This window comes from Esox lucius, chromosome 12, assembly GCF_011004845.1.
Source record: "Esox lucius isolate fEsoLuc1 chromosome 12, fEsoLuc1.pri, whole genome shotgun sequence".
Lineage (NCBI taxonomy): Eukaryota > Metazoa > Chordata > Actinopteri > Esociformes > Esocidae > Esox > Esox lucius.
Window position 1 is genome coordinate 2,336,797 of NC_047580.1, and position 26,811 is coordinate 2,363,607.

Here is a 26,811-nt window from a genome sequence, read left to right on the forward strand (position 1 = left end):
AGAGCTGAAGGCCACTATCAGAGCAACCTGGGCTCTCATAACAACTGAGCAGTGCCACAGACTGATCGACTCCAAGCCACGCCGCATTGCTGCAGTACTTCAGGCAAAAGGAGCACCAACTAAGTATTGAGTGCTGTACATGCTCATACTTTTCAGTTGGCCAACATTTCTAAAAATCCTTTTTGTATTGGTCTTAAGTAATATTCAAATTTTCTGAGATACTGAATTTGGGATTTTCATTAGTTGTCAGTTATAATCATCATAATGAAAATAAATAAACACTAATTATATCAGTAAAGTATGGCTTGTTTCACTTGCATTGAGAGCTCCTTTGACCGCATGCTGTGTGTTCACAGAAACAGCTTCCAAATGTGAATGCCACACTAGGAATCAACTCCAGACCTTTTACCTGCTTAATTGAAGAAATAAAGGAATACCCACATCTGTCCATGAATCTGCTTTTGAATCAACTGTCCAATTACTTTTGGTCCCTTGAAAAGGACGGGGCAACATATTAATGAGCTGTAACTCATAAACCCTTCCTCCAACTTGGATGTGTAACTTGAAAATATTTTAAGACAAAATAACCAAACTTGTGTCAATGTCCAGTTATTTCCGGACCCAACTGTATTTACATCCATACATTTTAATGCGCATTATCTAATTAGGAAATATGGTTGGAAATTATCAAATTCTACCATAAAGATCTAGTATAAAATCTGCAGCCAGGTCAGAGAATAGAATAATATTGTCCATTACAATAGCGTAACTGAAGGTTAAGGGTGGCTTGCCCACTTCAGGTTGGGGGAGAATGCCTGCCTCAAGTGGAGGAGAAGTATCTAGGGGTCTTGTTCACGAGTGAGGGAAGGATGGAACGGGAGATTGACAGACGGATCGGTGCAGCTTCTGCAGTAATGCAGTCGATGTATCGGTCTGTCGTGGTGAAGAAAGAGCTGAGCCGCAAGGCGAGCTCTCGATTTACCAGTCAATCTACGTTCCTACTCTCACCTATGGTCATGAGCTTTGGGTCATGACCGAAAGGACAAGATCCCGGATACAGGTGGCCGAAATGAGCTTTCTCCGCAGGGTGGCTGGGCGATCCCTTAGAGATAGGGTGAGAAGCTCGGTCACCCGGGAGGAGCTCAGAGTAGAGCCGCTGCTCCTCCACATCGAGAGGGGTCAGCTGAGGTGGCTTGGGCATCTTTTTCGGATGCCTCCGGAACGTCTTCCTGGGAAGGTGTTCCGGTCCCGTCCCACCGGGAGGAGACCCCGGGGAAGACCTAGGACACGCTGGAGGGACTATGTCTCCCGGCTGGCCTGGGAACGCCTCGGTGTCCCCCCGGAAGAACTGGAGGAAGTGTCTGGGGAGAGGGAAGTCTGGGCATCCCTGTTTAGACTGCTGCCCCCGCGACCCGGGCCCGGATGAAGCGGAAGAAGATGGATGGATGGACAATAGCGTAATTCTTAAATATCATCATTAGTTGGGTTTGTATTGTAGCTATAGAATTTACTAAAAACCTTTCCCAAACTTTCCATTGAATTAATGTAATTTTGAAAAGGCCCATTATTTCCATCGGCCTCTTATCAATCTCTCCTCGGAGGAAGCACAATAATAAATGACTAAGAACAACTTGAATGTGCTTCACTTTCCGCCAAGAAAGTGTCCTCATGGTCGAGGTCTTCGTCATATCATGAAATCCCAGCCGAACTGTATCCGTGACATTTTTATCTAACACCAAAAATCTGTCCAATTTGTAAAATCAATTGTTGTAACAGTCAATCCGACTGGAATCCAAATTCAGCCATATCCGAAATATGCCAGGGGTGAGGGATAATCAAATCTTAATTTTGTCGGATAATTATGCCATCATATAGAAATGCGTCCGAAAGACAAAAGGGCTGCATTAAGTCAGCTAAATAGTTTAAACCAATCTGGCAGTGACCATTGATTGTTGCACATGCATTTTATATTATAGATTGTGAGAAATCTTGAGACCGGCCAATCTACAGTATTTTCTTTAAGACATGCCTGTTTTAAATTGCAGAGACAAGAGTATTATAAAGCCCTCTTTCTCACCCACCAGCTAATTTGTGCGCTTTCATTGATTTGTTGAAATAGGATATGGCTTGGGCAACAAATTAGGCCTAGCTGGCCTGGGATTTCTGGTAGTAGGCCAGTTATTAACATGAACGTCCATCAAGAATTATGGTGCTTCCATTTTATTACCGCTGCACACACTGTTTTAGGCTATTCATTTGCGATGGGGAATGATATAACAAAGAAAAATAAAGTTTTCCAATACAGTCTTGTCATCTTCACTACCCCCTTTACGCAAATACCTGTCCATTCCATACAGCGGAAAATACCCAGTTGAAACATTGCTGAAAATATGCAGCTACGAGAATGATGCATGCATAAACAACCTGCTAACTGCAAGTTGTAGAAAATTAGATCTCAAACCTTATACATGCAGTGCCTTGCGAAAGTATTCGGCCCCCTTGAACTTTTCAACCTTTTGCCACATTTCAGGCTTCAAACATAAAGATATAAAACTGAAATTTTTTGTGAAGAATCAACAACAAGTGGGACACAATCATGAAGTGGATGAAATTTATTGGATATTTCAAACCTTTTTAACAAATAAAAAATTGGGCGTGCAAAATTATTCAGCCCACTTAAGTTAATACTTTGTAGCGCCACCTTTTGCTGTGATTACAGCTGTAGGTCGCTTGGGGTATGTCTCTATCAGTTTTGCACATTGAGAGACTGAAATCTTTGCCCATTCCTCCTTGCAAAACAGCTCGAGCTCAGTGAGGTTGGATGGAAAGTGTTTGTGAACAGCAGTTTTCAGTTCTTTCCACAGATTCTCGATTGGATTCAGGTCTGGACTTTGACTTGGCCATTCTAACACCTGGATATGTTTATTTGTGAACCATTCCATTGTAGATTTTGCTTTATGTTTTGGATCATTGTCTTGTTGGAAGACAAATCTCTGTCCCAGTCTCAGGTCTTTTTTCAGACTTCATCAGGTTTTCTCCAGAATGGTCCTGTATTTGGCTGTGTTGCTTTTACACCTAACATAACGTTTTACATTGTTGCCAAAAAGTTAGATTTTGGTTTCATCTGACCAGAGCACCTTCTTCCACATGTTTGGTGTGTCTCCCAGGTGGCTTGTGGCAAACTTTAAACAACACTTTATGGATATCTTTAAGAAATGGCTTTCTTCTTGCCACTCTTCCATAAAGGCCAGATTTGTGCAGTATACGACTGATTGTTGTCCTATAGACAGAGTCTCCCACCTCAGCTTTAGATCTCTGCAGTTCATCCAGAGTGATCATTGGCCTCTTGGCTGCATCTCTGATCAGTCTTCTCTTTGTATGAGCTGAAAGTTTAGAGGGACGGCCGGGTCTTCGTAGATTTGCAGTGGTCTGATACTCCTTCCATTTCAATATTATCGATTGCACAGTGCTCCTTGGGATGTTTAAGGCCTGGGAAATCTTTTTGTATCCAAATCCGGCTTTAAACTTCTCAACAGTATCTCGGACCTGCCTGGTGTGTTCCCTTTTCTTCATGATGCTCTCTGCGCTTTAAACGGACCTCTGAGACTATCACAGAGCAGGTGCATTTATACAGAGACTTGATTATACACAGGTGGATTGTATTTATCATCATTAGTCATTTAGGTCAACATTGGATCATTCAGAGATCCTCACTGAACTTCTGGAGAGAGAGTTTGCTGCACTGAAAGTAAAGGGGCTGAATAATTTTGTTCAACTATGAGTGACGGAATCTAAAACAAAAATCCAGAAAATCACATTGTATGATTTTTTAATAATGAATTTGCATTTTATTGCATGACATAAGTATTTGATCACCTACCAACCAGTAAGAATTCCGGCTCTCACAGACCTGTTCGTTTTTCTTTAAGAAGCCCTCCTGTTCTCCACTCATTACCTGTATTAACTGCACCTGTTTGTACTCGTTACCAGTATAAAAGATATCTGGGCAACAAATTAGATTTCTTTAGATTCCATCTCTCACAGTTGAAGTGTACCTATGATAAAAAATTACAGACCTCATGTTTTGTAAGTAGGAAAATCTGCAAAATCGGCAGTGTATCAAATACTTGTTCTCCCTGCTGTAACTGCCACTGCTAACAACACAATGCAATGTTTGTGTTTGCACTGCACTGTTTGTGACAAGCCTACACTATACTGGCAACAAATCACAGGTAAAAAAAAAACACTCATATCCAAGACTGCGCCATTTTGAAGACATTACATTTCTTTTCAGATTTTAAATTTTTTGCCAGACCTAATCGGGTTAAAAAAGCAATTACTGAAAAACTACATTACATTTTATTAGTGCTTATTGTGTGGTAAAATTAATAATTTAAATGAGACGAATGCAGTACATTCAAACAGGTGAGATTGGTTTCACAGGTGAGAGTAGTATCCGACCCCACCCTCACCTGGCTGCAAAGAGGGTAAAAAGGCTCCACATCACCAAACTTAAACACACTGGCTCTATGTATGAAAATAGGTAGCTAGCTGGCTTATGTTATTGATTAAACTTTAAGAGTCATACAGTGATAGATTCAGAATAAATACAGTACTTAATAGTTCGAGTAAAGTTAGCTTGCAAAGTAGCTACGAGCCATTGGATAAAATACTTGTCTTTGGTTTAACTAAATAATCAACACATTGAGTCAGCTGCTAAACATCATCCTACCTAACAACTGGATAAAATAGTTTTTACCTTCATTTTGTCTACGAGAAGCTGTCTTCTCCCCGACTTCTGTCCCTTGACCGTTGTTGCCCACTGCCATGTTGGCATTGACGTTGTGTTGAAATGGAAAAAGCTGTCACCTCACCAGAGAGCTAGCTAATTCCTTGACTTTGCGTTCACCTAGCTAGCGGACTGCCAAGCTAGCTTGCACAATTGCTATTCCAGCCTCTTTTAAACATCAACTGACAGCGAGTATTACTCTTCAAAGTCACATAGATGAGCCATTCTACGCTAAAAACACAGATGTTTCGTTCTCCAGCCGCTCACATATATAGCTTGCTCATTGGTCTTCATGAAGTCACACAATCATTTCCTTGTACGTTGGCACATAACAAAATACCACAAATGCTTGCTCGTCACCAGATGTATCAGCCAATAAGTCAGAAGGCCCGCCTACCCGGTCAGTGGAGTGTGATGAATTCAGAAGTTTCGCAGTCGCCAACTGAGACTAGAGACCGATGGAATCGTTCATTCAATTTTCTTAGAATTTTGTACGTAGACAACGACATTAGAACGTTTAGTGTACATACGCCATGCCCTACAATCGCGTTTCAAGACGTTTCCCCTTTGTGGTGTCCAAACGTAACACGGATTAACAGAAAAAAAACGTTTTAGGTTCTATATGGCTTGTTTAGGCATAAATGACAGTTTAAACCAGCAACGTCATAAATGTCCGTTTCGTGCATTTCCTTGAAAATGAAAAACGGATCGATTTTCATTATATCGTAATACCAATTCAGCGAAGTGTGAGCGACATAAAAAAAACACTTCCGGGTCACGAAAACGTTGAAGATTTCAAAATAAAAGAGGCCAACGTATAACTTAAAAACGGACATAAATTGAACGTATTAATTGTTTAAGAAAATGTGCCTCTCAAAACATTATCAACAATACATTTTTGATCATATTTAAGAGGAATTTCAATATAAATTATAAATGTTCCAAGGTCAAAATTCTGACAATGCGAATGACTGAATATGGATTACATATTGCCTCATAGTTCAAAAACTATTGTATGTGCCCGTGATAAAGCCATGTAGAAAATGTTCAGAAGTGTGTAGAGTAAGACAAACATGTCTAATCATGGGTATTTGATGTGCTTCATCATGCAACACAATATCTTCCACACCCTCTTTAGCAAAACATTATAATGGACAATACATGGGATAAATATTGCCCTATACAGAAGAAACTATTCTATACACCACAGTGAATGTATTGTAGAAAATATTTATACATTCTATCACTAGTTAGGTTCAACTCAACAAAATGATACAGAGATGTACAGTTGCAGATCTACATGCACAGTAGTGGTCATAAGTTTGCATACCCTGGCAGAAATTGTGAAATTTTGGCATTGATTTTGAAAATATGACTGTTCATGCAAAAAAACATTTATTGAAGTATAGTGATCATATGAAGCCATTTATCATCACATTGTTGGCAGATCTCACTGTGAACTTTGACGGCTATATGTTCATATCCCAAAAAACTGTAAGAAACCTCAGCGTTACCCTCGACCCTGACCTTTCCTTGATGAACATATAAAAAATATCTCAAGTTGATTATTTTAAACTTTGGAACACTTTTTATCAAAAACTGATGCAGAAAAAGTAATCCATGCTTGTTACTTCTAGATGAGATTACTGAAATGCTCTTCTTTCCGGTTACCCTGATAAATAAATAAATAAACTTAAATTATTGCTGAACACAGCTGCTATAATCCTAACTAGAACAAAAAAATTAACTAGAACACATTATTCCAGTACTAGCCTCTTTACACTGGGTGCCTGTTAGGGTTAGGGCTGCTTTTAAGGTATTATTGTTAACCAATAAAGCAATACATGGACTTGCTCCTACTTACCTTGCTGAAATGATCTAGCCATACATACCTACACGTAACCTCAGATCGCAAGATGCAGGCCTTCTAATTGTACCTAGAATTTCTAAACAAACAGCTGGAGGCAGGGCTTTCTCTCATAGAGCTCCACTATTGTGGAGTGATCTGCCAACTAAGGTTCGATGTGCAGACTCAGTGCAAACTTTTGTAGGGATATTTTCACAAAATGTTATTTCACATTAACCTGATGAAGAGCATACAGAATGTCTCATGTGATCACCTGTATATTAATTGAGTGTTAATTGATAAAACATTTAACCAGGGCTCATATTATTTTCCCAAACAGTTTAATGGTTTAGAGAGAGTGATGAACTATTGTTCCCATGGTCAGTGCAATGAGTGGTTGTTGTTATCTCATATTGAGGACAGAAGGACCTGTAGCTTGTCCTTGACTGTCTTGGCAAAATCTTGGGAGGATGAGTGAGCCCATAGATAAGGAAATCTTTCCATTTCAGAGAATATGCTGAGTCATGATGAGTAGTGGCTGGGGGAGCGAATCCCAGAGGGTTGTGAAAAACATGATGGAATATTCGAGAAGGATCCATCCAGAAATTTGCATAATGGGAGAACCTAATATCATTGTATAACCATACTGTATAAAAAGGTGTTTAATGTTTGCTCTGCAGATCAGCACGGCTTTATGACGTCAATAAAGTCTACTTTTGGATTCAAAGGCTCCTGAGTCTTTGCATCTTTTTTTGTCTGGAAATCTGAAGTGTTTTCCACGACACTTTCATGTGTCTACTAAAGATTTATCTCTTCTGCATGGCTCTATGAGTGCAGTCTGGCCCAGGGGTGTGAAGGTGAACAGAAAGGCTTGATACTGCCCAACCTTGCGGTCTTGCCAGGTGGGCTACCATCGCCACTGGGATGCCCTCCGTCTCAGCCCCAAGGTCTTAAGCTGCAATATTTTTTTGCCAGGAGAGTAAGGTCAGTTCTCCTTCTACACTGTAAAGCCTTGTAGATCTAAGAAATGCACTTTCTAAATGTTCCCTGTCTCCTGCCCTGTTTAAACTTAGGAGGACATGAGGTCTTGGCACACACCCTTGAAGTACCAGGCTTGAAAGATGTTGCTGTCCCTGTCCAAAGTCCTCCTGTTTGTGTTGCAGATCAAGATGATACCTGACCATTTCAGCTGCCACTCTGCTGACCCCCCCAGTGCTGTCCCTGTCCTTCCGAACCTGGACTAGGTTTAATAGACTCTGGACTCAGCCCACATGAATTTATTGACACAGACAAGTGGAACACTATTACAGAGTTATGTATGGCTTTGTAGAAAGCACTAGGAGTGTTACAATCTTACACTAGACTGGTGTTGTTCAAACACTATGTTAGTGATGAATCCCATCACCTGCTCAACACTTTAAGAGTAGAAAATATATACGTATATAGTGTTGAAAATGCACTTTATTGGTGCTGGGTTTTAAAAATTGTCACCTTGGAAATTACTAGAACCAAAATTAAAATGAGTCAAAGTGGTCAAGAACTCCATAAATTCCTTTTAAAACCATTTATTTCAAGAGTAGGGCATACCTCCAGAGCACAGAAAGACATCAAGCTGTCCAAGTCACTGCCATAGAATATTTGCTGATCAAACGGTTTGTAATACCTCAACTCTTCAGTTTTTTTTTGTGAAAATGTCTCGTGTGACAAAAAAATTTGTTCAATTTCTCAAAATAATATAAATAATCTTGTCAAACACTGGACTCTCATATAACATATCTATACAAACAACTAGACCGTTGTGATACTCAATACCTTGACATCAGACCCAAGGAGTGACACTTATCTCACTAGATAGGTCAAATTGTAAATACTCTCACTATTTTTAATTTCAGACAACCGTTTTGTTTTTACTGGCCCAGACTTGATGCCTTTCATGGCAAAACACTCCCAGTGATATAGCTAATGACTTTGTTAGGTTCTTGTCCTAAAAAATCTTTAAAAATGTGTGTTTCGCTTTGTATCTCATGGCCCACACATGAACCAATTTGTCTAATGCATTCAGGGTAGTGAATCATATGGTGATGTTTTGGAATAAGATTATTGAGAGGATACAACTGTTTAATCAGTCTGTGATGCTTAGCTATAAGGTTTTTAAAAAATATTGTAAAGTACAAGTATCTGTTTCCCTCTGGGACTACATCTCCAAATATTTGGGGAATGTTCTGAATAAGACCAAATGTTTGACTGGCATTGAGTCCAATGCTATTGCCTTTGCAACAAGGTTTATTCTTGTTTTTACTGTCTAAATAGCCATAGTTGAACGCATATACCCTCTCCAGTATAGCTTCACTAGAAATAAAATCACCACTTAAGTACTGAAAAAGGTTTTTGATTTCATACTGTGCCACATGTTGTGCATTATGTCTAACACAAAGTTGTCAGATACATTAAAGTAAGTCAAGGTATTGAGTATGTTGTTTCTCTTGATACCAAAATGGAAGTTTTCACCTGGGTTCTGAACAAGATATTTGTAATGTTCCTGATTCAGCGCTTTGTAACGCAAAATCACCCGTGGGTCATCCTCACTAAATACTGTCTGCGCTGACTCCTTGTTAGTAAGACAACGCTTGCAATAATAGCACTGAAAGATTCTACGTAGCCAAGGATGCCATTTAGACCTAGATTGTCACCGGTCATTTGTGCAATGGAACCATAGATGGGTTTTTAAGCAAATTACACTTTCATTCCCCTCTGCTCAAGTACTTTAACATCAATAACAAATGGACTTTTCATGACTATACCTTTTCAGTTAATGTTTACAAATCTTATAAAAAAAACATATAGGTTCATCAAACTGATAAATGGATCAGAAGAATCTAAGCTCACAAATGAATGTATTTAATATGTTACGTCTGTTATGTTGGTAACAATATTAACCTAGTCAAACAATGTGCTTCATGTTGTAATGATGGGCGCGGGAGACCAGAGGGGATCCAAATGCAGAGCGTAACCTTAATGATTTTTAAAGTAAAAACGGGCTGCAGAACAGCCAGGTTCACAAAGAGCGTATAACAGAAAACAGGGCAAAAGTCCCAAGGGCAGTCCCAAATATCGAGGAGGACACAATAATACAAAATGCCAGTAAGAGAAATTTGTTTTTGCACCGTTTATTTTTGGAAAATGATAAATATGATACATAAACCCATGGAGCTAAGATTTAAAAATACCAAGTAGCTTTAGGTAACAACATTTTATGCGTTTCTATGGTCACATGCATTGACTGCAAATTTCAATGATGCTGCTTGTGGAAAACTTAAGGAACTCTGTATTTCAGGAAAAAAACTGTTGGTTATCTTAATGGTGTAGCTTTACTTTGTGGTTAGCAGGTTGGAAAACTTTAGGAACTCTGAATTCAAGAAAAACTGTTGGTTAAAGGTATAGCTTTTTCATGAAATGGTGTCTTGTTTTTCATTAATCTAATGGTCAACCACCTGGATCAGAAAAGAGGACTTCTTGACATTGTCAGAACACAGGCAGCTATTTGGTTAATAACTGTAATGTTTTAAAGGATATTAAGAAAGTGGTAATTAATTGGGCAAGCTAGTTTTTGTGAGATAACTAAAGACTATAAAATGTGTTTCGTATAGACTGACAGTGTTTTAAGAACTGCCATTAGAAAAAACAAAAACAATCCAAATTAAATTTTAATGTCAAATGGCCTTAAAATAGTCTGGTTAAAATGTATGTATAGAACACATTTAAAATGGGATAACATTTTCAGACAATGATGATTTTACATAATGATGAGTAGAATGTAATGAACACTGAGACCAGGGATGTGTGGTTCCAATTGCAGAAACGCAACTGTCGATTTATTTTTGGACAGAGGAGTAGGCAGGAGCAAAAACAGTAGAGACGGGCCGGTAGGTTCAATAACCAGGAGAACAATCCACAAAGGCACAGTGAGGAAATCGACAGAGAGGAGAAACCAGAAGCAGGCAGGCAGCTCAGGATACCGGGTGATCAGTCCGCGAAGGCAACAGTAAAGGCAGGGGTAGACGGCAGGAGAATCCAGGGGCAGGCAGGTCGGAATACCGGGTGATCAGTCCGCGATGGCAACAGCACAGGCAGGGTTAGGCGGTAGGAGAAATCCAAGTAGCAGGCAGACAGGTCAGGATGCAGGTTTCTAGATAACACGATAGGACAGGAACGGGAAGGGAGAGAACAACAGGCTGGGAGTCAACAGGCAAATGCACCGAGCGCTAACGGCTTGGCAGGTCCACTACAAACAATACCTCACAACTGAGTGGAGGCAGAGAACAGGCTAAATAGAGAGGTAAACAGGGCACAGGTGTTTCAGTATTCTGGTGATTGGAATCTGGATTGTTCATGCGTATCGGGAAGTGAGAGCGTAATGGTGGCAGGTGAGGAGCGTGACGGGGAGGAGCTGGATGCGGAACGATGCGCGAACCTCACATAAAACACCCCCAAGCATGCAATGCGTTAAGATGCAAAGGTCTTGAACACCTGTGGTAAAAGGTTGTCTTTATGCACTCCAAATGCAGAAAGTTACCCTAAAATCTACTCTAATGTGGAGTTCTTCGCAAAAAAAGTATACAAGATTTTTTGGAAAAATACATTACTAGAGCATAAGTTGAAAGGTTGACTTTTGTTGGCACCCTTACTGAAGTGCAGTTTAAATTAGTGTGGGTTAATGTTAATAATGCTTATTTGTTAAATGCACACAAAGATTTAGCTAGTCAGACTACACATCAATGTTTGCCCACAAGACACTTCCTCAAAAGAAGGCACTGCAGTGCTTAATATCCAATACCCTTTTGTGGTAGTGATGACTGATGAAAAAGTAAAACATTTGTTTTGGGATTGTTTGTTTGCTAAAAACATCTGGTCTCTGGTGGCGAATTGGCAGCAAGAACTGTATAAAGTTCCTTCATGTTATGAAGATATATTATTTGAATGTTTAGGTTGTAAAACACTAGACAATCTGAATTGATGGTGGGCAATTATAAATAGCATAAAAGAAGGATTGTGGATAGCAAGAAATGTAATGGTCTTTAAGAAATATGCTGTACCACATGAAATGGAGTGCAAATTTTAATGCCCTAAGAGACTATATTTTAAAGGATGATGTAAATGTAAATATAGAGCAAAATAAATATGTATGGAAAATACCTAATACAGAATTATGAAGAAAATAAATATATATACATGTTTTTTAGTGATTTGATATGGAGATTTTGAGGGAAATTGTATGGATGAAATGAATAGACAGGAAACTGCTTGTACTTAACTGTCGATGTTTTCATGATTGTAATGAGAAAAATATATATATTATTGGGGGTTGGCCTCTGTTTGTGGATAGCAGTTTAACTTAACTGATAGGTTTAAGTGAACTGATAGGTAGCAGAGGTCAATGCATACTTGGGGCTTGGCCGTCCCCTTGAATGTGATGGACTGTTTGCTTTGCTAAATGTTTTAAAGTTGTCATTGCACCTTGATGCTTGAAACAATTATGAATAATTGGAAACCTGCTGTCTGCAGCAACTATTTCCAAGAATTATAATTCTACCTGCTAAACAAAAAAAACGTATTCTTTCACACCTTGTGAAGTTGTTCTATACAAGCTTAATAGACAACCTATGGAATAATTAATGCTTTGCATTCTGGGAAGTGCTACTTGTACTCGCAACCAGGACCCATAACGGCAATCCTAGTCATTGCAGTGGGCTTTCTGAATTATTGACATTTTGCATTCTGGGTGTTTTACCTAGACTTGCAACCATGACATAAAATGACACCCTAGCTGTTTCAGTAGGGGATTGGAATTTCCTGGAATAATTCTCACATTCAGGAACTTTATGTGGAAGACCCTAAGAAACACAGCACCCTTGGTCAATAGCCTAAAGCATGACACTATACAAAATGCTTCTTTGGTGCATCAAATATTTCTTAAAGTCAGGGCCACCACTGGCATATCCCTCAGCACCAAAGCCATTATTGTTATTTTCCTTATGTGTTCAATATTCACTTTAAAAACCCTTTCATACAAATCTTAAAACAAGTTACAGAAACCTAAGGAAATTAAAAAAGGCTAGTCATTAAACTGTATACACACACACTCCCTGCCCCAAGAGCCCTAAAACAAGACCCCTTCTTCTGAGAAGGCCACAGCCCCCATTACCCAGCCCCCCTTGACCAGCCCCCCTTCCCTAACCTGAGACTCCCAAAACCAGACACCCTCCACTGAGAAGGCCATTACCCTGACCCCCCTTGACCAGCCTGAGTTCCTCTGAGGAGTACCACAGCCTCTCCCTCACCATAAGAAACACAGGCTCATCTCCCTCCCATGAGAAACAATTTTAAAAAACATCATACACCAATTAAAACCTAAATCACTTTTATTAACCTGGGTCCCCCAGGAGATACTGTGGGAGGTGCTGCGGGAGTATGGGGTGAGGAGGTCCCTTCTGAGGGCTATCCAATCCCTGTACGTCCAAAGTAAGAGCTGTGTTCGGGTTCTCGGTATAAGTTAGACTCGTTCCAGGTGCTGCGCTTTGTCACCAATCCTGTTTGTAACTTTTATGGGCAGGATATCGAGGCGTAGTCGGGGTGGGGAGGGGTCATCGCTGCTTTTTGCGGATGATGTGGTCCCTGATGGCATCATCGGTCTGTGACCTTCAGCACTCACTGGACCGGTTCGCAGCCGAGTGCGAAGCAGTTGGGATGAGGATTAGCATCTCTAAATCTGAGGCCATGGTTCTCAGCAGGAAACCGATGGAGTGCCTCCTCCGGTAAGGGTATTAGGCGTTACCTCAAGTAAAGGAGTTCAAGTATCTCAGGGTCTTGTTCGCGAGTGAGGGGACAATGGAGCGGGAGATTGGCCGGAGAATCGGAGCAGCGGGGGTGGTATTGGATTCGCTTTACCGCACCGTTGTGACGAAAAGAGAGCTGAGCCGGAAGGCAAAGCTCTCGATATACTGGTCAATTTTCGTTCCTACCCTCACCTATGGTCAGGAAGGCTGGGTCATGACCGAAAGAACAAGATCGCGAGTACAAGCGGCTGAAATGGGTTTTCTCAGAAGGGTGGCCTTAGGGATAGGGTGAGAAGCTCAGCCATCCGTGAGGAATATCCGATACCGGATAAGCGGATGAAGATGAGAGAGACTTTTATTAACCAAACATCCTGGATCAATATCATAAAAAACACCCCTCCCTAAAAGACACCTGTGAAGTCTGGAAATTGCCTGTGTCTGTGGAAAATAATTGCCCAGTGTTTCTGTAGGGCTATTGAAAAGGGTACTCACATCTCTGGCTGGTGAACTCTTTAATGCCTCTTCATCCCTTCTGATTGGTTTTGGACTGAACCAGTCACTATCATCACTGCTTTGTGGAGTCATGACTTGGGTGTAGATGATGTAGATGGTTCTGTAAAATAAATATATTCAATATAAAATAAATATTTTTAAACACACAAGGTGTTTTAACATAACACTCTGAATAGAGGAACATTGGAATCAACTCTAATTCCTGGTCCAGACAATAAAGAATAATCAGTAACACTTTATTTGAAGGGGTGTGCATAAGAGTGACATAACACTGTCACGATACTGTCATAACCATGACATGACACATGAAGGAATACATGTGTCTTTGTTTTAAAGTTAATCTTAATCTAGATGTTCTCTATATGTTTATGGGTTGTTTTGCTGCTTTTATTTTTTATATGCTTGTTCTGTAAAGCACTTTGGTCTGTCTAGCGGCTGTTTAAATGTGCTATATAAATAAATTAACTTGAACTTGAACCATTTTGAACGTTTATGAATTTTGTCATTAGGTGTCATTCAGTTGATTATGTCATTTGTTATGCAAGGTTGACATTGTTTGGGATGTCTTTGTTATGACAACTTGACATTAACTGAGACAACATAACCTGCCAATATCTTTGTTATGACAACTTAACATTAACTGAGACAACATACCCTGTCAGTGTCTTTTTTTATGACAACATGACAGTAGCCAAGACAACATAACCTGTCATAAACATGGGCCTAATTATCAAACTTGAAGAAACTATGTAGTCAGTATTCTGTCTGCCATAAAAGGAACTTTGCTGATCCTGAGACTGGTGCTCATACTCAGCATATTGAGCATGCATGGCAGAAATAAAGGTAATCACACTCCTGAGTCACTGAAGATTCATCTCAAAATAATAGTGGCATCACTGGTTAGCCATACGCCCTAATAATGGTGTCTTGGCCATGATGTGAAAAAACAAGTCATGTTAATATCAACGTTTTTTGCAGGAACATAGTTTGTACTGTAATTATGTTAATGTTGATGCAGGACATCCATTAATGTAAATAGTGGTTTGCATGAACAATAGGCTAAGTAATTTACATTATTCAAGAAATAATATACATAATCCAATTTGTTAATATGATTACAGTGCGGTAACCATTATTAAAAGGTAGACTTGCTACTTGCGTCTTCAAATAGGTGTGACACATACGTTGTCACATTTGGGGTTGATTTTTGAAGGACACTTGTTACGGTTGGCCTGTAGGGGGCAGTTTGACGTGGTCGTGTTTTGCGTCGGGACTGTTAACAATCAAAACACCTGCGCGTTCTTGTAACTCTTCAAGGAAAAGCCATGTCTTTCTCATCACAAAAGTACACTGGACCTTTCGATACAGTTTGATAATTTGCCAGTTAAATTGTATGTAGAGGGTTGGAAAAGCATGGTAATTGTATGACTATGACAGAGACCCATGTCTAAAGATGACAGCAACCCATCCGGGTGCTTTGCCTTTGCGTCAAGCTCCAGCCCCCTTTTGGGGGAAAACAGCCCATTTAATTTGACAGGCGGTCAATACAAAATAGGATGTCTTTACAAAGTAATTAATATAAAGTAAGAAAACCGTATTGCTTTTTAGATAGCTAGCACACTGCAACTACACTCACCTAAAGGATTATTAGGAACACCATACTAATACTGTGTTTGACACCCTTTCGCCTTTAGAACTGCCTTAATTCTACGTGGCATTGATTCAACAAGGTGCTGAAAACATTCTTTAGAAATGTTGGCCCATATTGATAGGATAGCATCTTGCAGTTGATGGAGATTTGTGGGATGCACATCCAGGGCACGAAGCTCCCGTTCCACCACATCCCAAAGATGCTCTATTGGGTTGAGATCTGGTGACTGTGGGGGCCATTTCAGTACAGTGAACTCATTGTCATGTTCAAGAAACCAATTTAAAATGATTCGAGCTTTGTGACATGGTGCATTATCCTGCTAGAAGTTGCCATCAGAGGATGGGTACATGGTGGTGTCATGGTGCGGTGAGCAGCAGCGCCACCGTGCCATATTTCCACAAGTTCCCATATTCTCACGAACACATCCCGGACTGTCACATGTTTCCCATCTTCCACACCAGGTCCCAATCTAGCTCGTTTGTATGTGTATATATGTTTCCCCTCTGCTCCCCACATTGTGGATCATTGTTGCTGTTTGCAGGTTAATCGGTGAGTGTTGTTTGATGTACTGTTTGAATGTTTATTGTTAAGACGCATGTTGCGCACTTTTATTTCATTCAGTCATTAGTATTGTTTTCCGTTCGTGTTTGGTTTGTTTGTTGTTTTAATAAAACCAACGAACGTGATATCTGCCTGCGCCTGGTTCCCTCCAACACTACACCATGACGAGTCGTTACAGAATGATCCACCAAACCTGGAACCAGCAGGCAGTCCCTCCAGAGAGGGTATATACCTGGAGGGGCGATTGGGGGTCTGACTCCCTCTCCTCAGATGACGACGAAGCGGTCTATGAGAGAGTGGAGGAGGATCCCCTTGGGGAGCAGTGCTGGGGGTTGCCCCAAGACGGGTTCGGGGTGCCGCTGTGGGGCATGGACCAGTATGGAGTGGTCAAGCCCCTCACCAAAGAGCAAGGGGAGCTGGTGAAGGGTCTCCTGCAGGACATGCAGGAGGCAGGAAGGACAGGACGCAGGCGAGGCCGGAGGAAGAAGAGGGCGAGGTGCCCAACGCTTGGTCCGAGGTCCCCCCAGGAAAATTTTAGGGGGGGGCTGAGTGGGTGCCCGGGGGAAGTCCCGACGGCGCCCCCTCTATGTCCGGTGCCTCCTCGACCCCGTGCAGGCTGGCCAGGCTGTAGGCTGGCAATTAGGCGCACACCGCTTCCTGCTCCGCGGCCTTCCGCCGCCCCTGTCCCTGCGCCACGGCGCCGATTGCCCACTGCTGCTTTGGAGCAGCAGCCAGCGCCTCCTACCTGCCAGCAGCGGCAGTCAGCGCCCCCTGCTGCATTGGAGCAGCAGCCAGCGCCTCCTTCCTGCCAGTGGCAGCAGCCTGCACCGCCTGAGGCCGAGGAGGAGTGGCCTGCACCGCCTGAGGCCGAGGAGGAGTGGCCTGCACCGCCTGAGGCCGAGGAGGAGTGGCCTGCACCGCCTGAGCTTGCCGGGGTTTGGCTGCCACCGCCCTCTCCTGTCCCGGCCGCCCCGGCGCCTCCTTCGGCTCTTCCGGCTACCGACCCTCCTTCGGCTCTTCCGGCTACCGACCCTCTTTCGGCTCTTCCGGCTACCGACCCTCCTTCGGCTCTTCCGGCTACCGACCCTCCTTCGGCTCTTCCGGCTACCGACCCTCCTTCGGCTCTTCCGGCTACCGACCCTCCTTCGGCTCTTCCGGTTACCGACCCTCCTTCGGCTCTTCCGGCTACCGACCCTCCTTCGGCTCTTCCGGCTACCGACCCTCCTTCGGCTCTTCCGGCTACCGACCCTCCTTCGGCTCTTCCGGCTACCGACCCTCCTTCGGCTCTTCCGGCTACCGACCCTCCTTCGGCTCTTCCGGCTACCGACCCTCCTTCGGCTCTTCCGGCTACCGACCCTCCGCCGGCTCTCCCGGCCTCTGACCCTCCGCCGGCCACCGACCCTCCGTCGGCTCTCCCGGCCTCTGACCCTCCGCCGGCCACCGACCCTCCGTCGGCTCTCCCGGCCTCTGACCCTCCGCCGGCCACCGACCCTCCGTCGGCTCTCCCGGCCTCTGACCCTCCGCCGGCCACCGACCCTCCGTCGGCTCTCCCGGCCTCTGACCCTCCGCCGGCCACCGACCCTCCGTCGGCTCTCCCGCCCTCTGACCCTCCGCCGGCCACCGACCCTCCGTCGGCTCTCCCGGCCTCTGACCCTCCGCCGGCCACCGACCCTCCGTCGGCTCTCCCGGCCTCTGACCCTCCGCCGGCTCCTGATCTTCGGCCGGTTCTGCCTCCACGGCCTGTCCCGACGGCTCCGCCACCCTGGTTAGTCTCGGCTGTTCCGCCCCCTCGGCGGGTTTGTGCCGATGGGGGTACTGTGCTGCCCCGCCCCCCCTCCCTTGGGCTGGGGTTCGTCTTGGCCCGTCCGGTGGCCGGGCCTTTGGGGGGGGGTACTGTCATGGTGCGGTGAGCAGCAGCGCCACCGTGCCATATTTCCACAAGTTCCCATATTCTCACGAACACATCCCGGACTGTCACATGTTTCCCATCTTCCACACCAGGTCCCAATCTAGCTCGTTTGTATGTGTATATATGTTTCCCCTCTGCTCCCCACATTGTGGATCATTGTTGCTGTCGCTGTCATTGTTGCTGTTTGTAGGTTAATCGGTGAGTGTTGTTTAATGTACTGTTTGAATGTTTATTGTTAAGACGCATGTTGCGCACTTTTATTTCATTCAGTCATTAGTATTGTTTTCCGTTCGTGTTTGGTTTGTTTGTTGTTTTAATAAAACCAACGAACGTGATATCTGCCTGCGCCTGGTTCCCTCCAACACTACACCATGACGAGTCGTTACAGGTGGTCATAAAGGGATGGACATGGTCAGAAACAATGCTCAAGTAGACCATGGCATTTAAACGATGCCCAATTAGCACTAAGGGGCCTAAAGTGTGCCAAGAAAACATCTCCCACACCATTACACCACCACCACCAGCCTGCACAGTGGTAACAAGGCATGATGGATCCATGTTCTCATTCTGTTTACGCCAAATTCTGACTACCATCTGAATGTCTCAACAGAAATCGAGACTCATCAGACCAGGCAACATTCTTCCAGTCTTCAACTGTCCAATTTTGGTGAGCTTGTGCAAATTGTAGCCTCTTTTTTCTATTTGTAGTGGAGATGAGTGGTACCCAGTGAGGTCTTCTGCTGTTGTAGCCCATCCGCCTCAAGGTTTGTGTGTGTTGTGGCTTCACAAATGCTTTGCTGCATACCTCGGTTGTAACGAGTGGTTATTTCAGTCAAAGTTGCTCTTCTATCAGCTTGAATCAGTCGGCCCATTCTCCTCTGACCTCTAGCATCAACAATGCATTTTCGCCCACAGGACTGCCCCATACTTTTTTTTTTTCCTTTTCACACCATTCTTTGTAAACCCTATAAATGGTTGTGCGTGAAAATCCCAGTAACTGAGCACATTGTGAAATACTCAGACCGGCCCGTCTGGCACCAACAACCATGCCACGCTCAAAATTGCTTAAATCACCTTTCTTTCCCATTCTGACATTCACTTTGGAGTTCAGGAGATTGTCTTGACCAGGACCACACCCCTAAATGCATTGAAGCAACTGCCATGTGATTGGTTGATTAGATAATTGCATTAATGAGAAATTTAACAGGTGTTCCTAATAATCCTTTAGGTGAGTGTATATGGTAGGCTACAACGTACAGTAGACAATAATTTCATCCTCATACCTGTCACATACACATGCACAATTATGCTCAATATCAATTCATCACATCTAATAATTAATGTGAGCGCAGTGCGCTCATCCAGGGATTTACACATCTAGAAAATGAGGAATTACAAATCTCTGGAGGCTCACATGTTTTATGCAAGTGGGTGGGTAGATGTTGTGCAGCATTACAAACCCTCAACAAATATCAGTGTTCAGGACCCAGGTGAAGCCATCCTGGAAAGTCACAGACAGACTCCACAACACCTGGGTTGCTGCCAGGAGCACGGGAGTCATTGTGTGTGCTCACTGTGATTGCACAGCAGGGTAAGATGACTGTATTATACCAATAATATTTACAGTTCTACATTAAATAGTTTAAGAAGAAAAGTAAGAAGAATTATACATTTTAATGACATTTTGTTTTACGATTATTGTATTTAAAAGTGTTTATATTCCGTTTTAGACTGGGAGAGACATGCTCTCATGCGGGGGTGTTGCTTTTTAAGCTAGATGCATCTGTCTGTCTAGGTTATACCAGTGTGGCTCCCACCAGCATAGCTTGTGCGTGGAATAAAGTCTCCACAAAGAAAGTGGAGGCAGATAGAGTGCACAACATCTGCTTCTACTCACAAAAAGCAAAGTGGAAAAAGGAAGGCAGGACCCAGAGGAGTCCAATTCCGGTAGCCAATTCACAGCAGCAGGAGCAGTTCCTCTGAATGTTGTCTGTGACTGGAGAACTCCCTGTTGGTCTCAACACCTTTAAAGATTTCTCAGAAGCATTCAGGGCAACACCATGGTTCCCAAATCTATCCATCACTGAGGAACAAGTAGAGGCCATAGAAGAGGCAACCAAGGACCAGTCGCAATGTGCTGCATGGTATCAATAGAGAGAGTAGGAAGGTTGACTGGAATATCAGCGCATAGAGTATTGCACACATCCCAAACATCACAATCTAAAATGCTGTTGAGAGACATTCTTTGTCCAGGTTCGGTCCAAAAGCAACTCAAGGCTCCTGGAATTGACTGGGGGATGGAGCATGAACAAGAGGCAGTGCAAATGCACAAGAATGCTCTGGGCCTAAAAGTGTCCACAGCCCAAAGTACCATTACAACAACAGACAAGGTACACAAGGTTCACACAAGCCTAAATGTTTTGAGAGCTGGCTTCCCTGTCTCCATAGACAGGCCCTATGTTGGTGTCAGTTGTGACTCAGATGTGTCCTGTGAGTGCTGTGGGAGAGGAATAGTGGAGGCAAAGTGTCCCTTGAAGTGGGTTGATGTTTCTGTAGATCGTTGGCCCACAGACAAGACTGGCCATCTGGACACTTTTTTGACATTGAGGAAGAACCACAGCTATTATACACAGGTAATGCAATATATAATGTTACAGAGAAATTAATTTCTTGTTCTCCTTTTGTGGTATGGTTGTGAAGGTGGTTAGATTGTTTACATTACCTTTTTTAATTACAGAATCAGCTGCAGCTGCATGTTTGCAGAACACAGTATGCAGACTTCATAACCCGGACCCCAAAGCATACTGTAATTTTCAGAGTCTGTTGTGATGAAAACTTCATCAATGAGGCTGTGGACGCTATAACTGGGTCAGGCACATCCACCCTCAGCTGGTGGGTGCCTCAGCTCAGGTTCCAGAATCAGAGCTACAGGTAAAATAAACAAAAATGTGTAGACACGTGGAGAAAACAGAATCACACATTCTTGATTTGAGATCTCAGAATTTTAATTTGTATGAATTATGAAAGTCACTACAACAATACATTTCAAATGATTCCTTCTAATTTACAGGAGAATGAGTTGGAGCCATGAGACAGTGCTAGGTGGAAAACAGTGCAGTAAGGTAGACAATGGTAAAATGGTGTTTAGGCAGCAAGATTTAAACCTGCACTATGTAACTTTTATGAAAACTACAAACAAATACAAAAACGAGGTTTTAGGACTAGTAAACTCTAGGAACTAGCATGTTGGATCTAGTGGTTGAAAACATCACCTTAAATAATACAAAATATAGGAAATAGTAGAAGAGCAAAATCGACATTTCCCAATATGTAACTCAGGACTATACCAGGACAAATTAATGGAAAGTTACATAGTGCCTCTTTAAGGGAACGGCAAGAAGAGTATTTACAATAATTATTTGGAAAGCAATACTTAAGATGTTTAATAAAGACTTTCTAGATGAACCATTAGCTTTCTAGATGAACCACATTGTGTGCAGCAATATACACTGTTGCTCTAAAAGTGTATATGTATATACATTTAAATGTTTTTAAACATCACCTTTTCTGTTCTTGTTAAACACAACGCTGCCTGACATGTTAATTAAAGCAGCACACGTACTATCTTGTCAGTGGTAGCTACATCCCTGTTCTCTATCTCAACCTGCAGGGACTTCACAAACAGAATAGGAAGTGGCCCATCCAGGATGTGGAATCTGAGCTTCAGGACACCAATCACATGTTCTGTAAAACACCAATACATCTTTTGAAAATATTGTTCAGCATAAAAATGCAGATAATTGTACCCCTGTTCTCAGTATTTGTTAAATCAGTATTTTTTAAATCACTGTTATACAAATGCCTAAAGTCATACTTTGTGCTGTGTTGTTGAATATTACATTAATGTAAGAGTTTAATACATAATTTTTTTTTATCATTTTATGTGTCATCCAATTGACATATCAAATAATATACTTGCCAATATGAATCCGAACATTTGACTTAATTCTGAACTCTTCCACATCTTTACCTGGGAGTTGTTTCCTGCCACGAGTGAAGGCTGGGGTTTCGAGATTGGCACCAAGTAAGGCAAAGTCGTCTTTAAGGGTAAAACCCCAATCAGCCAAGATCTGAAACAAGACATGCGTTAGTAGGCCTACTGCATTCAATGTTGTGGTGAAACTCTAATTTACAATACCTGTCTATGCATAAAAAATGAAACAACGTATGTGATGAACTCTTACACTATAGTACATGTATACACTAGTGCACTGTATGTGGGGTGCTACATTACCTGGTCCCCAGGACGGTGGTACAGTGGTGAAAGGAAGGCAGATACCCTCACTATTTTAACATCAGATGCTCTTCCACCCCATCCTTTGGACAAGAAGCTGATGTTGCCTGCAGGACTACATGCAATGAAATACTTGACTGTAGTCCACTTATTGTAACTTGAGTAAATTTTTGCCCTGTAGAAAACATTAAGAAAACTAAAATGGTTAGTGTTCAAAAGCTACCTTGCCAAGGAATCATGAATTACATATTTCTTTGGTGTATACCTGGCTTTGAGGGCATTTGAATGTTCAATTCTGATTTAAAAGCAATCAACAATTGACGTGAGATGAGGAAATGTGGCCTTCATTGGTGGCATGGTTTGTATGATGCATTTCCTTTCAGACCAGTGAATGAGGAAGGTAATCTTCGCATACAGAAGATTCAGCCAACGTTGGAAAATGTTGCGGATGGTAGACTGTTGTAGGTCCAGTATTTGGCTCAGCAAAGCCATTGATAGATTCTGGCGTAGCTTGAGCAAACAGAGGAAAAGCTGTTGCTCTGTAGATATTTTAAAAACGTAACATTGTGACTTGACAAAATGAACAAGGTAACGATGAAGACAGTCAAACACTGCCCAGCTGAGCCCAGTCATAGCCATGCATGCACTATTGTTGCCTCAAACCACACTCACAGACAATGGCTCCATAGAACAGTTCTGCAGTGCAGCATCTCGCTCTCTCCTGAGATTGGCTACCTCTATAGCAATTGCAACCTGATCCCTGTGTGAAACTGGCTTGTTGCTCAGTGCACCATCTTCAATGGGTTTAGTGGGAGAAGCTTCTGTGAGTGACACCTCAGTGGGAGAAGATTCAGTGAGAGAAAAATATTCATGACACTGTTATGAAAGCATTTGACAGCGTTATAACACGTCATGACATCTTCATGACAAATCCAAATTGTGCCACTTTACTTAATGTCAAGAAAAATATTAATTACACAATTATAATGGTCTCATGAAACCCAATGTCAAAACCAACCACATATGACAGTTGCATTTAATGCTAACACATGCATCTAAATAGTTTCTTAAAGTTTGATAATCAGGCCTGCTATGACATGTTTATGACAGGTAATGTTTCTGACTAGCTGCGCCACAGCATGGTTTGGCGTTTGCTCCGTAGCCGACTGGAAGGCCCTGCAATGGGTGGTGGAAACCGCCCAGCACATCCCTGGTACTGAGCTCCCTGCCATCGCAGACCTCCAGCACAAGCAGTGTCTACACCGATTGTGTTGACTCAGTTAATGTGAAGTTGTCATAATAAAGACATCCCAAACAATGTCAACATTGCATACAAAATGACAATCAGCTGAATGACACCTAATGACAACATTCATAAACATTCATAATAATTCTTACATGTGTCATTTCATGGCTATGACAGTACCATGACAGTGTCATGTCACTCTTATGCACACCCCTTCAAATAAAGTGTTATGGAATAATCAATATAATTAATAATCTAAAATGTTTATGGGATGATAACTTTACTCACAGTCTGGAACTCTGACATACAGGATGTTTAACTCCTGACACCTAATTATCCACAAATAAAAGTAATCCAGTGGTTATCACTCACCACTGTCATCAAGTTTATCTTTTATGACAAGCAATATGTTTTTGTCCGTGGTGGTCAGTAAATCAGGAAACATCTTTATCGACTTCTGTGCCTGTCTCATCTTCCAATGTAATGGGGCTATCCTTGGAAATGGAGAACTTCTCCTTCACTGGAATATAAGTATAAAATGGGGGAGGAGTTTAAAAGAACAGTCCCAAAGATGTGTAGCCTCAATTTCTTTCAAGCCCTCTCTCAATTCGCAATGATAAGAATGCACTTACCCTCAGTTATAAAGGTATCAAAACAAGCCTCAGGAATTTTTATAAATTTCCTGTGCCTTCGGAAAAATTGCTTTAACAAGCATTATCATTCAGATCTACTCTAAAGATGATCTAGAAATACAAAAAGGAACTGGAAGTGCTCGAAGGGGTAAATTTGACCTAGAAGGACAATTTTTTTTAGTTTTGCGACATTCGATAAACTTACAGGAATAACCATTGGAAAAGCTAATTTAAAGCTATTTTGCCCAAATGTCTGCCAGACACGCTATCCGCCATTTTGATTAAAAAAAATTATTAGCACGTGGTGCATAAACAGCGAAACTGAAAGGTTAAAGACACAAGATATCAATACTTGGACTTTCAGAAAGCTCAACTAACAACTACTTCAAGGTTTTAGAGCGAGTGACCTCAGCGATTGAATGCTACTAGCGCCTACCACTAACTAGCTAGCCAGTTCACACCGGTAACACATGCAGAGAACAATAAATTAAACAAATTAGATTTTCTTTTAACACAAACTCTGACATTCTCGATGCAACATTTAACTGATGCATTTACCAATTGTTTAGATTAGTTATAAATAGCGATAAAACAAGGGATTACGACATTACGTAATGATAAGTTACAGAAAGCTCTTACCCTGCCACAACATGAACAAAACTGGCCAGAATTAAACCGAGCACGAAAGAGAAGGTTTTGGCGGGAGCACAGACAAATGAAACTGCAGTGGGCGGGACAAAGCATTCTCACCTACCATTGGCAAAGAACAAAGTCGTTCAAGTGGTTAACGGACCCCAGCCCAATCTACTTACGAATATTGCAAAAAAAACACCTACAGTAACACCATGTAATCTAGACAAAAACATTAATTTATTTAATAGAATTGCATCCTCCTGTGAACACCATAACAAATGTAGTTCACAAGCAGCCCTGAAAAAATAAAGAAAAAGCAAATAGTTCTTGTGTTCAACGGCCACTGATTAAAAACTAGTTCCACTGCCCTCCGAATCTAAAATGTATGTAAATTATTAACGTCATGACTGTTATATGGCACAAATGGGGCATAACAAACGTAATTAAAAGTTAAACCCCTATCAATGGCAACTAACACATATTCAATATCATTCACATAAATTGTGCATACTGGAAATACTCATCGAATTCACAAATGCTGCGCAATCCAATATGGCGCTGTGAAAATTCAGAATTCGAGGGAATCGTCTCGCAAAGTACCTGGATCCACCTGTTAGCATAAATCAATGCATACACAGCCTTTTTACGTTGACTCCAGTGCATTATTAACACCAGATTAACACCAGATTGCAAAAACTTAACACAAAAAAATCCTAACACCAGTAAACTAATGACAGGAAATTTGCTGTGCAGAAGAATTGTTCGGGATACAAGAAAAACCTACAGGTAACCTCAGGAGAAATAAAGGCTGCTCTGGAAAAAGACGGTGTGGTTGTTTCAAGGAGCACAATACGACGATACTTGAACAAAAATTAGCTGCATGGTCGAGTTGCCAGAGCCTTTTTCTGCGTCAATGTCCGAAAAAAAACCTGGTTAAAATGTGCCCCACAAAACCTTGACACGCATAACAGCTTCTGGCACACTATAATTTGGAGTGATGAGACCAAAATAGAGCTTTATGGCCACAATCATAAGCGCTATGTTTGGAGAGGGGTCAACAAGGCCTATAGTGAACAAAATACCATCCCCACTGTGAAGCATGGTGCTGGCTCACTGATGTTATGTGGGTGTGTGAGCTCGAAAGGCATGGGGAGTCTTGTGAAAATTGATGGCAAGATGAATGCAGCATGTTATCAGAAAATACTGATAGACAATTTGCATTCTTCTGCATGAAAGTTGTGCATAGCACGCTCTTAGACTTTCCAGCATGACAATGACCCTAAGCACAAGGCCAAGTTGACCCTCCATTGGTTACAGCAGAAAAAGTGAAGGTTCTGGTGTGGCCATCACACTCTCCTGACCTTAATATCATCGAGCCACTCTGGGGAGATCTCAAACGTGTGGTTCATGCAAGACGACCAAAGACTTTGCATGACCTGGATGCATTTTGCCAAGTCGTATGGGCAGCTATACAACCTGCAACAATTTGCGGCCTCATAGACAACTATTATAAAAGACTGTACGCTGTCATTGATGCTAAAGGGGGCAATACACAGTATTAAGAACTAAGTGTATTCAGACTTTTGAACAGGGGTCAGTTAATGGTTTTCTTTGTTTTATGATTGTGCCATTCTGCAATGATACAGTTGAATGTGAATCCCATAAGAAATAAAAGACCCGTGTTTTGGCTCCTGCATAGTGTGAAGCTGTGCTTTGGGTCCCTGTCTTGTAGGAGGAAATTGGCTCCAATCAAGTGTTGTCCAAAGGTTTGGCATGGCGTTGCAAAATGGAGTGATAGCTGTCATAGAATTTCTTGAACCAATGTACATTTAAGTATTGTCTGCTTTTCTATTGCCTGGTATGTGACTTGGGTCTTTGTTTGTGACGTCTGAATGATATCAGTG

The 26,811-nt window shown here is 42.1% G+C and overlaps 1 protein-coding gene and 3 long non-coding RNA genes across 5 annotated transcripts in view; 1 reads left to right on the forward strand and 3 right to left on the reverse strand.

Moving 5' to 3' along the window:
- The window catches only part of slc35a2 (solute carrier family 35 member 2), a 38,308-nt gene extending 32,777 nt beyond the window's left edge, over positions 1-5,531 (reverse strand). Inside the window, exon 1 of one of the 2 annotated variants that reach the window (XM_020051580.2) lies at positions 5,187-5,531. Coding sequence is in view for 1 of the 2 variants with exons in the window: in XM_010865292.4 (XP_010863594.1) it covers positions 4,760-4,829 (70 nt within the window). In the remaining variant the exon portion in view is untranslated. The other variant, XM_010865292.4, reaches the window with a different exon arrangement.
- Positions 5,532-10,360: 4,829 nt separating this feature from the next.
- On the reverse strand, positions 10,361-24,356 carry LOC109616407. The gene is made up of 3 exons (XR_002197529.2): positions 24,015-24,356; positions 13,961-14,081; positions 10,361-10,821 (listed from the first exon to the last, which is right to left on the reverse strand). It is a non-coding gene; the product is annotated as an uncharacterized LOC109616407 (long non-coding RNA).
- LOC105006660 lies at positions 20,470-21,969 on the forward strand. The gene is made up of 4 exons (XR_004576570.1): positions 20,470-20,735; positions 20,840-21,033; positions 21,173-21,224; positions 21,773-21,969. It is a non-coding gene; the product is annotated as an uncharacterized LOC105006660 (long non-coding RNA).
- Positions 21,028-23,291, reverse strand: LOC109616409. The gene is made up of 3 exons (XR_002197531.2): positions 22,397-23,291; positions 22,133-22,232; positions 21,028-21,846 (listed from the first exon to the last, which is right to left on the reverse strand). It is a non-coding gene; the product is annotated as an uncharacterized LOC109616409 (long non-coding RNA).
- Positions 24,357-26,811: the final 2,455 nt, after the last annotated feature.